The 12,296-nt window shown below is 34.5% G+C and overlaps 1 protein-coding gene across 3 annotated transcripts in view; it reads right to left on the reverse strand.

Annotated features, from left to right (window-relative positions):
- Positions 1 to 6,020: 6,020 nt before the first annotated feature.
- Positions 6,021 to 12,296, reverse strand: part of LOC139693408 (lachesin-like) — a 30,696-nt gene continuing 24,420 nt past the window's right edge. For all 3 annotated transcript variants that reach the window (XM_071591540.1, XM_071591538.1, XM_071591539.1), the window contains exon 6: positions 6,021 to 12,260. In XM_071591540.1, coding sequence (XP_071447641.1) covers positions 12,136 to 12,260 — 125 coding nt within the window. In that variant the 3' untranslated portion in view covers positions 6,021 to 12,135. The remainder of the gene's footprint in view (positions 12,261 to 12,296) is intronic.

Here is a 12,296-nt window from a genome sequence, read left to right on the forward strand (position 1 = left end):
TAGCACGTGTGCCAGAAAGTCCGCCACACAATCTGACCAAACCAAATTAGCAAGGGAGACTAAGCAATAATACAATTAAGGGAGTGCATTAAAAAATGAATACCAGTGGTTCAATAATTTTACAACTTCACAGAGCACACCATTTAGAAATTATGTCTATTAATCATTGAACGGGATTGCTAATTAATTTGTAGATTCTAAATTTTGAGCGTACAACAATCGAAAAGATGACAACTTTAGATAAGTAACTATTAATGAGTGTACTCTCTCGTGTAACAGAAAATCCTCATATTTGAAGAGGAATTTATAATTTGACCAACGCAGGGAATTCGGTTGAGAATGCTGGTGACGTTGGACGAAGGCGTGGAAGGGATGTCAGTAGCGGAAATAGACGTGGTGTAGTTGACGTAACCCCAGCAGGCGCGTGACTCAACCAGGAGTCGAAAGAGTGCAGTTCGGTTCGAATCCGGCCACACCTGCAACCGCATCTATCGACGGCGCCCGATTGACTGGCTCACAGGAACACAGTGCGGCGACGCAGAGCCGAGACGCGGGTGGCGTACGAGACGGGAGTCAGACCCTGCCCCTCGCCTGCTTGACCGTCCCGGCGTAGTTAACGTTGCAAACTGCAGTGGCACCGAGCCGTTCCCTCCTTGCGGCATGTAAAAAGTGAGAAATGAGAGGAGGCATGGGCGTACGTGACGCTATGGGTGCGTGAGATTTTATGCGAGAGGTATTAGAGGTGCGCGCATTTCAAGAGGGAGGGTGCCGGGAAAGAGGTTAGTCGTCACGAAATACGCGATCAATAACTTCAACCTCGCTTTCCTCCTTTCCCTCTCCGCCCGCCGTCGCCGCCTCTCACTGAGACACAAGCACTCTCCCTCGATTGAGCATTTACAATCCGACAGGATATGCACGGCCGGATGGCACTTGTTTCCGAGGGTTATTGCCCAATCCCTTCATAGTTTTTTTTTATTTCTGTACCCTGCAAGCCACCGATAGGGTGTGTGGCAGGGGGTAACAGAATTATTTTTTAACCGAACATGACCCCACCGCGTTCGGACAATGTTATCTTTCGTGGAAAAAAATGACTTCCTAAATGCATCGGTTCTACACTTGATCTCTTTAATTTTACTGACATGAACTCTCCTACTGTAGAGCGATAGGGGTAACGATACATTTTCAACATCACTGATTAAGATTCCCTTCCAATTTATGCAAGAGCTTCAATCTGTACGTTAACCTTCGCTCCGTGAGCGATTCCCACCCTAGATGCTCTAATATTTTGGATACGCTACTACGTTTATCATAATAGCATTTTACAAACAAGCAAACAACCTTTGTCTCTTCACCAACTATGGGCAATAATATTCTTGATTTGTTAGCAACGAATATTCCCGAAAAAGTCCGAACCGTAGAAACTATAAAAGTAATTAGTGACCACAGGACAGTAAGTGCTAAGTTTTCGCTACATGGGGTCCGAAATAAGAAGTCTAAAAGGAAAATTTACCAGTTGTAAGAAGGGCACTACAATGGCCCTAAAGTACGTGCTACAGAATCAATTTGCTAGTTTTAAGAAAGACAGTCATCAGTGAAATAAGTACTGAGGCTACGTGAAATCAGTTCCTTGAGATCACGCGCTCAGCAGTCAACAAGTTCATTCCCAGTAAATTTATAGAGGATAACACGGAACCTGGATGGTAAAACGCTGATGTTGGAAAGGCATTACGACGTCAAAGGCTATGTCACGCCAATATGAAAAATATTGGGAATGATATCTCTAAGGCCAAAAAGAATGAGAACACTTATGATTATAGGGTATCTAGGGCGAATGCCATGAATTCATTTCGGAAAGCGTGAAGTGAATTTAAATGGATAATGTTAGCGGAAATTTTGAAAGAGAAACCACATGCATTTCGGTCACATGTCAGAGAAGTTCAGGGAAATAAGTCAAACGTTAATTCACTCAAAAATGATATAGGCGAAAGAGTAAACAGCAGTTTGGAAAAGGCAAACTTATTAAATTCCTTCTTTCAAAGCGTCTTCACTAATATCTCACAGAATACCTCCGATAGGTTACCAAATCGTGCTGGTAAACCTATTCCCGAAATTGAAATCTCATATAGTGGAATAGAGAGTTTGCTGTAAAATATTAAGCCTAATAAATCCTCCGGGCCCGATGGAATACCAGCTCGTATATTTAAGGATATAGCTTCGGAAATTGCGCCGTACCTAGAAATCATATTTACGAAGTCGTTAGCAGATCCCGAGGTTCCCAGAGATTGTAAAACGGCTAGCGTAACATCAGTACTTAAAAACGGAGTCGGAGAGAAACTGAGTAATTACAGGCCTATTTCCCTCACATCCATTTCGTGCATGGTAATGGAACATATGGTTCCTAGTTCGATCGTGATACACCTCGATAATCAGAAGTTATTAATGAAAAATAAGCACGGTTTCCAGCAATGCATATTCTCGTATCATGTGAAGAATTGGATTTGGATCGGAAAGTATGCGAACAGGCATTGTATGGGATCACGTTTTATAAGGGATAATCTTTTAGTTTTACTTAAGCTCCTGGAATTGTACAGGATGGGATTGTGACGGGAATTCGTTGATTCGATATCTCCAGTGCTGCTATTCTACATGGCATAGCGACCGCGCAATATGCAATCATTATTGGTACCTCGGTCAATTGTTAAAAAACAAAACACTCAAATGCACTCTTAGTGTGACCTGGTCGCACTAAGAGTGCATTGCAACGTCGCAACTTCATTTAAAACAGTGTCCAGCACACGGTTTCGCCGTCGTCGTGTTGAGTTATGTGCGCGCTAACATGCATGTACGTACATGACTGAGCTTGGAGCACTAAAACTGAAATATTTATCTAAACCAAGGAAAATCTGATAAATTTTACAAAGAAAGAAACAGAATCAACCGAATTTACGTGACAAGTTGTACCAGTATATTTTATAATTTCCTTCGTTTTAAGATAAACCAATGGCAAACACATTATTTCATGTTAAAAGTAATTTAAAAATAACGTTAATGCTAAGAATCTTCATAAAGCGTATGTAATGTCTTCATCAGCAGTGAATCTGCACCTATTCTAAAAGTTTTGATTGTATTGCTTTAGCCAAGCACCTCAATCATTATTAACGAATGCAACCAAGTTGCAGTCATCAACGAAGCCATCGACATTGATATACAATGCTTTAAATTGTTTTACTCTCGGTTACCATTTGTTAAAAAGCAAAACAACAGCACTAAGCATGGGGCATTGTAAAAATACATGCCGATGATAAAATAACTTGGTAGGATATCATCATGCGGCACCATTCTACTGGTAATTCACCGAATCCCACGCCACATTCAATTGACAATAAAGAGGAGTTATGCATGTACGTATTCCCTGTTTTTCTCTCTCGAGGCAAGGACGCGCCATAGATATTGCTAGAAGAATAAAGGGTTTCCAAGATATGCAGTTCGTCACAATGATCCAATCACCTCCATCATTTTTAAGAACTAAAATTATTTCTTATGGTGTTCAGTCACCGAAATGAACTATTAGCATCATTTTTTCCGTTATTTTTAGCGTTCGTAACACGAATACTATCTGGTTCGGGAAGTGACACCCGGAAGTACCCTTCCGTTTATAGGAAAGAGGATTATCTTCATAGAACAAACAATAGTGAATATTCTTTGATTAGTGTCTTTACTTGGAAATGACCCGAGTATTTTCCTACGACAAGACCGAAGTCAAATTGCGAAAAACATTAATGACAGTGGGATTGCCTAAAAACGCCGTTTCGTTATGGTCACGTGTGAAACTGATTCCGCTTGATACACAAACGCAGCGAGTAGTTAAGTAATTTCTGCAAAGAGGATAAAAAGGAACTGATTTTTATGCAAAAGGTTGGTTTGTCCGTCAGATTTCCCTCGTGGAAATGTGGCTATCCCGAGATTCGCGAGTTCATTCAGTTTTACACGATTATTTGGGAAGATGGCAATCGAAAGTCGGGAAAACAATGGGCGAGACAGTGATCCAAGGTCGGTGAATGCCGGCCAAGAGCGTTGCTCATCCGAAAACCCAAGAAAAATGTATTCTGCTTCATATATCACGTAGTATTTTCCTCTTAAGAAATTTTTCATGTGGAAATATCGAAAATAAAACTCGAGGCAAGTCAAGACATACAAATAGGAATATTTTCTAATGCTAATCGTGTTTCTCTCAGAAGCCAATCCTCTGGCCCATTTGTATATGGGCCTTAATTTTTACGGCATTTTAAGGCGTAGGAACCATAACTTGAAAAAAGGGTGCAGTACTCACGCTATTAAAGATGAAGAGCCATTGCCAAAAATGGAATTTACATGGTGATCACATCCAAAAGGGCACTGAAAATCTGCACATGAATTATGCGTTCAAATTTTTCAAGGGACATGAAAAATAGTAAAGGGAATATGAAAATTCAATTCTTATATCATATTTTGGCTTGTTAGGTGATGGTAATGTTCACCCATTACTTAGGCCAACAGCATGTGAAAAATCACTCATCAGGGTATCACCCACCAGTGTCACCATAATGTCGCATCCAATGTTGTGCATTTACCCCTAAAATCTAATCAGTTCATCTGCTTTTCATGTAAAATATAACATTTTGTTCTAGTCATTTTAATAGATTTTGACTAATTACACCCAGGAATAATTTGGAAATGGGTCAATGTGTGTCCTGGGGATCTCAAAATAGGCAAGTCAGTATTTTTGTTGAAATTTCAAACTTTAATTTTTTTCATGAAAATAACGCTATTCCAACACTAAATGTGGAGAAGGCAACAATGTTATTTCTCTTGAGATTTTTTAACTAACAAGAGAAAGTTGGTCATGTTATAAATTGTCTCCAAGCATTTTCTACAACACCTATGAACTTGATATCTCTTACGAAACCAAATATGTAAACATATCAGTCCAACTGAACAAGGACCTCATTTTATGCATTACCTCTCAATATTGTGATTTACAAAACCCCGATTTGCCTGAGCAGACCTGGAGTCTTGAATTATTTATGTACAAGAGGAAAACTTAATTTTAAATTCATTTAATCCAAATTATGTTTTTTTGACAAAATTTTAGTAGGTATTTTCAACAACTACCAAGTTAAATGTGCCAATAACCAATTCAAATTTTACTTGCCACAATGATGACAACTGCCCTTAACATTAGCTTTTCAAAGGTTCTTCCTTAAACAGATGAATTCATTACAGTTCATCAAAATTGAATTACACCTCTAATCACATAAATTGATACACCTTATAAAAAAGCACAGCCTGAAAGTTGACACTTTCTCATGTTAGTTAAATGGGAAGACAAAAAAGTTGGCTAAGCCGTGAATGAAAAACTTACAAGAAATAAGGATTACATGGGACAAAATAGTGACTGCTTTCAAAATGTAAATAATTTCATTTTATATTATTCAGAAAAGGAATAAATGACCCTATTGTGGCCACCATTTTTTAATGCCCATCACTAATAGGACAAGACACACTAGAAATGACTGCGGTATGTTTCATAGACTAATGAGATTGTTTTACTGCTATCTGAAAAGCTACCACTAACTGTTTATTAGAACTATTATAAAAATTAATACAACAAATATAATAAATCCATAACATTTATTTTAGCCATCAACCAAACCAAGTAGCAACTTGCTAATAAGCAGTTCAACAAACACAAGAGCAAGTCAAATATAGGAAAAAATAACTTTTTCTAAAGTGGATTGGTGAAATTCATTGAAGAGCATACTATTTTCAGAATAAAATGATGGCCCATAAGTAGTTATTAAGTGCTCCTTTTTATTAATGCTTACCTAACAACTACCCCATAATATTACCCCCCTTATAATTACCATAACTAAATCTAAAAACTAAAATGGAACATAGCAACTACTTTAGGACTGGCATAAGTAATGGATGATGGGTTATATCAAGTTAGTAATGAAACTAACAAATGAAAAAAAATTAGATAGAATGTTAAAGCTTTTATTTCCATTCACCAATAAACAAAAACTGCAAAAATTGATACACCATATTTAAGGATGAATAGTTGACAATTGCATTGACTAATATTCATACAACAGTATTACAAAATAGTAGTTTTAGATATTCTTCATTATACAAACATAAAATTCATATGAATCTAATTATTACTGATTGTGATGGAATTTAAAAATAGGCTTGAGTTATGAAGTGTTTATATAGTTCAACTATAATTTATGTGCTTATTACCACAGGTACATATACACACACCATTTTTTACAATATGAATTCAAATCAATATTACACCAGAACAACCTTATCTTTCAGCTCTTTGATAGGGCCTGGAGATTATGTAAAACTCAAGTTATAAAATTATTAATATTTACTATAAAATGTGATGTTTTTCATAAAAAAGGCAAGATATTCAAATCATCATTCATGTGTTATCCATTGAGATATTCCACAATATTATTCTGAAACTTATAAATGGTTTTCCAGGCAACAATCTTTTTTTGAAGATTTTTTTTTAATTTTTCAAGATTTCAGAATCATTTTGAAGCTCAAAAACATGGTGCAACTATGCAATTTCTCAAAGAATGGCCACACATTATAACTTGGGATTTTTGTATATTACTCACACTGGTGAATTATTGATAAATAATAAAAGATGCTTATTACATTGGTGGATTGATGATCATTGATAAAAGATTATAGCCACAATCAAAGAGTTAAAAGATATTTTTTTGTGAATGAAACGTTCCAGGTGTAGTGTTTGGAGTAGAGTAACTCATTCAAGACATTACAAGGCATTACTTGATGCTTGATACTAGACGGCAGGGATTTTTTTTAACACTATGAAGAAAGCTTAACTAAAACTGTCTACTCATTAAAACTTTGCAAACTAAAGCAACCACAATGCCAGCTTAATTGTTTGGTGATTTTTTTTGCAAATTAGTGTGATCATGTTCTTTGCACATTATGAGAACACCATCAAGCAATCAGCACTTGATCAAATTTGCTCAATTAATATCACATTACTGTAAACAGGAATAAAAGTACTAAAAAAAATTTGAGTATCATCAATGTACCTTGGAGGCTACACAACTTTCTTAAAACAATAAAATTGCTTTCCACATTGAAGAAACTAAAAACACAGCACATATACTTTTTGTCGAAATTTAACTTAAATATATGGTATCATAATTTAAAAAATCACAAAATCAAAAAATATGTAAACAGTACATAAATCAACATAATAATAAAGAATATAAATACAGAAACCAAATGCAACAGCAGTAAATGATTTAATATCACATCTTATATCACCTATCACTGACCTATGTTTTGATATTTTGCCCATAGTAACTTCCACCACAACACTACATGAGAGTGAAAATAAGCATTAAGAGTTCTCCTTAGGATTGTTCTCAGATACCTCGGTCTTCTATTTTTCTTCGTATAGAAGACATTATGCTACAACAAATTTATTATTATGATCTATGAATGATGGTACAACATTGTTCTGACCATCAAATAGGATTACCAAAAGTACTTAAATCTGTAGCAGGAAATGATTCCTCCAGGTCCAACTGCAATTTTACTAAGTCCAATATTCCTAATGGACTAAATACACGGAATCAAATTATAAAATAAGAAAACAAGGGACATTATAAAATATGGTAAAAGGACAAAAGCAAAGCAATTGGCTGGACGGTTTTATGTCCATCATTAAAAAGCATTTCTGTTTTTGGCTATTAAAAAATGTTGATAATCCAAATATTATAATGGCCTTTGATTAGACCACCTAACAACATATACTGCTACCATTCAATTTTATAATCAAATATCAATGCTCGTATTGCAAGAGCGGTTGGCTTCCAAAGACAAATGCGATAAAGATTCCATCTAATTGGCTGACTTCCAAATTAAAGTATACAAAATTTAAAATGATTCATGAGTTGACAAAGAATTCTTTAAGAAAAACCTTTTCACTTCATCTAAGTTATTGAAAAAATTACTCCCTGTCTTAATTCATTCGGTGAAAAATTCATTTTTGAGTTCAAAAGATGAGAATCTTGTAAAAAAGAAATACTTAATCTACAAAAAGGATATGTTAGTCCATGAGCAGAGCAAACGACTCTGGGCCTAGGCTTCACCCAAACTGCATGATTTTTTGGGTACCAGATCTTCCAGGGAAACAACAAGTGGAACAGAAAAAAGAACCGGCACTGACGTGAGTTCAGTACAAATGCTGTATTAGACTTCGTATAAGGTGAGCTCTACATTTACCTAAACCAACCTTCAGGCTCATTACTGTGGTGGTTGGATCTACTGAAAACGGCACAATCCTGTAACATTTGAGAGCATTTGTAAACCTAGTTAATGCATACTAGACAAATTCGTAAGGGTCTGTAAGAGAATAACAGTAGGGCAAGTATAAAAACTGGTACACCCTGAAGAAAATATCATTTTCAGTAAAGTCGGTGGTAAACACTACAGAGGGAAAAATACAGATACCTGGTTAACAAAATGAAGCTATTATTTAAAGAGATATTGTGAAATCAATTGAACTTATTTCAAAAGACAAACAACATCTCTAATGTGACAGAAACAGAGTCTCTAAGAGGCTCCAAACCTTGACTAAATGGATTTCAAATGCAACAGGAGCAAGTTAATGTGCTCCTTGACTACTCAGCAAACTTAAGAGTTGATTACTATGCAATTCAATTAGAATTATATAAAATAATTTCATTATGAATTTATACTTAATTTTGCCAATCACATTACCATTCTTTTCTCAAAAATGAATATCTATTCATAATATCACATAAACCATCATGTTATTTAGGTTAATCTGTGCGATTTCTTAGTTATCATAAATTTGATAGAAATCTCAGGTAGCAAATAGATAGAACTAAAGAGAATAGTTTCTGTTTCCAGAATGAGTGAATTGGTTCTTAGGGATTACTTAGGAGTGAGCTCTATCTTCAACCAACAAAACCTACTACTACTATGGCTATTGTCGCACCATTGTAATTTTAAGTATTAGAGCTGGACTCTAAAATGTATATTAAACAATAGCACAAAAGCTTCTGCGAAAGGATACATAAAAATCTTGAAAATTTCAGTTACTTGGACCAAATTACTATAAATTTTAACGATTCATTTCAATACTTCAAATTTTACTGATTAACATTCACCTGTATTAAAATCTCTTATGCATAATTTAGGAAAGCTCCTTACACAACATAAATTCTCAAAAAACTCAAAAATGAATAACCACCAACACAGGAAGGTGGTCTTTTTGGTGAAGTCCTTGACCATTCAGCAATAAACCTCAACCATGGCCATTCAGGGTAAATGTAATTTAAAAAATTGGATGCAATAGATGATGTTAAGTGTTAATAGTTGTCTTATTGATGTTCATCAATTTTCAATACACTGAACTCAATCCTTAGGCAACTCTGGGTGGATCAATAAATGTTCCTAATGAAATAAGGTACTGTGTGCTTGATAATACATTAATTCTGGAATATTTTAAAGATTCCAAAAAAAACAACACAAGATCTACTTGCTTAGGCCAAATAATCAATATATAACAAAAATATAATTTAAAATAATTCTCAAAATTGTACAAATAATAATTAGTTAAAAACATCTCATAAATCCCAAGCATAATATTATAAGAATATTAGTAAAAGGAGAGTTGCTACTAACCTTAATTCCCATTTAGCAATAATCAATACTAAAATCAAGACATAGAAAAGCTGTATGCATATATGTCAACATTCACAAGTGCTCATATTCTTCACAAGATATAAAATTGTGACACAGTTGGACTTAATACAATCACAAAACCAATACTGGAATTCATATAATACATAAATATGAAGAAAAAAACCTGGGGGCCCATAATTTTTTACTAATTGTAGTCATTCTTTCCATCTATAGAATATGAGCTGCATTTTAAAGGAGCATTTGATTCTCTCAGACTGCTTTATTAATATCGCACCGTGTCCAGAAGAGACATTGAAATAACACTACAAATATCTCACTATGATAAAAATATCAGGTATGATATTCTTCTGGGGATATGTCCACATTTGATTAAAAGGAAATGGAGACAGGAAATTCTTAGCATACAATATCATTCTTTGGTTTGATGGACCACTGAAAAAGCAGAAAATATCCTGGCAAATTTCAGGTCTCCATTATGGAAATATTATGAAATTCACATTGTCCTTGTTCAATAGCATACCATAAAATAGCTTTAGAAAAAGTATACAATATACAAAAATTAGGAATACAAATTACAGAAAAATGCCTCCATTTCCTCTAATATGTTTTCAACCATAATACCGCATACATTTCATTTTACGATTAAAATAAGTTCCAGTACCACTAGAGTTCTAGGTGGTAAGCGAACACATCTTAGTAGAAATGCATTAATTTGAAGTTCCCTCATTACTATGGTAGATATTTAGTCCTATGCATTACATTCAAATGAATGAAAATACATGAAGTCCACAGATTAAAGTCGTCAATGTATGAGTTTCATAGCTGCTACAGTTTTTAAAACTGTAAAAATGGAATGCTTAAAAAATGAATAAAAATAGGTTTTGGCGAATAGTCGAGTCTAAAGAAGAGCTGGGAATATAAAATCACATGAAAATGTCTTTTGCAAAGAAACATCCTTTGAAATAACTGGGAAGTATTGAAGAAATTATCACAAGTGCACCCAGAGCAAAGGCATAAGAAAAAGGGTAGAGAGAGAATCAAGGTAATGAAAACAAAGAAAGAGCCAACACAATAGCTTTGCTATCCTCTCAATATTTCTGAAAACTATACTACCGACAGTAAAACAACCTATTTGCTTTTTTCACTCACACCGACAAAGCATTGTAACCACTGTAATTATAACAGGATAAAGGTTTTCATAAATCAACATGGATACAATAGTTTATCAAATACTGCAGTTATGGAATCAACATAGCCATAGACACCAAATGCATATTTAAGTGATATTCTCATTGAATAAGATTCACCTGTGCATTTGTACAAATTACATCAGTGAATAGCTGGCAATCTACACTAAATTACTCTTGATGTTTTTCAAAAGATTATAAATCTATATTAGCATTGGAAGCATAAGTAAGAGATTCATAGTGTAAGTCTTCAATAACCCTGACATTTACCAGTCCTCAAAGTGTACAATAAAATTCTACATCAGTATTATACATTCAAAAACACTCAACATATTAATGTAAAAATATGAATGTACCAGGTATTACATTACTACTTAGTAGAAATATTGAATGAAATATATCTCAATATGAATAGCAGATTTGATGCAGTTAAAAATTATGTAAACTTGCCAAAAATATAATGCTTCGAAAATGTATATTTCAGAATAAATGTGTCTAGTATTTACTAAGACCTTCAATGCACCTTGTTCCGTCTTGTGTTCACATAAAATCTACTTCACAGTTTCCATTGACCCTTTAACTGCACAAATGCATGGCATTAACCATCATTGTGCATGAAAAACCTTGTTTTTTTTATTTTAAATATTCCCTCTCAAAGTCTCAAAATGCAATACTAATTCTGAAAATATGCTATTATCTGCTAACTCAATTTTAAAATTCATTAGATCTTTTACTAAAATTAAATGCTTTTGGAGTAAATATTTCATGCGAATTACAAAAAATTGAAGAAGACAAAGATGGAACTTATATCTGCTTGCATGATGGAAACAGTTGAAGGGTTATGAAACTCCTATTACTCAAAAATGTTCCAAGATCCACGGACTGATCATTACCATACAGTTATTTCCCAAAATTTGGGTAAGCTCAGATAACCTTAACATTAAGAGTTTTAAAAGGGCTTTTTTGCACATTCGCTGAGCACTCTTGGCCATGTATAATTCCACACGTCCTTCATATGAGATATGTAATATTTTATCAAGTTCACAAATATGATTCAATATCAAAGCACATTTCTAGGTCAGCTTTCAGAGTATTTAATACAATGGGCTGAACTCCAGGTGGTGTACCTCAGCCAAAAATATTGTGTAGTTTGAAAAGTCAAACAGGAAACTCACGTCTAATTACTCCAGAAGAATAGCATTGTGATAGAAATAAAGATAACAGCCACACTGGTAGTAATCTGCAATGCTCCATCATAGACTACTTGATTGCATGCAGGTGGGCAAGTTGGGATAATAGACTCTGAAATATGAAGAACAATTAATGAAGAGAGAAACT

The sequence above is a fragment of the Hetaerina americana genome, unplaced genomic scaffold (assembly GCF_022747635.1).
Source record: "Hetaerina americana unplaced genomic scaffold, ioHetAmer1.1.p SCAF_49, whole genome shotgun sequence".
NCBI classification, from domain to species: Eukaryota; Metazoa; Arthropoda; class Insecta; order Odonata; family Calopterygidae; genus Hetaerina; species Hetaerina americana.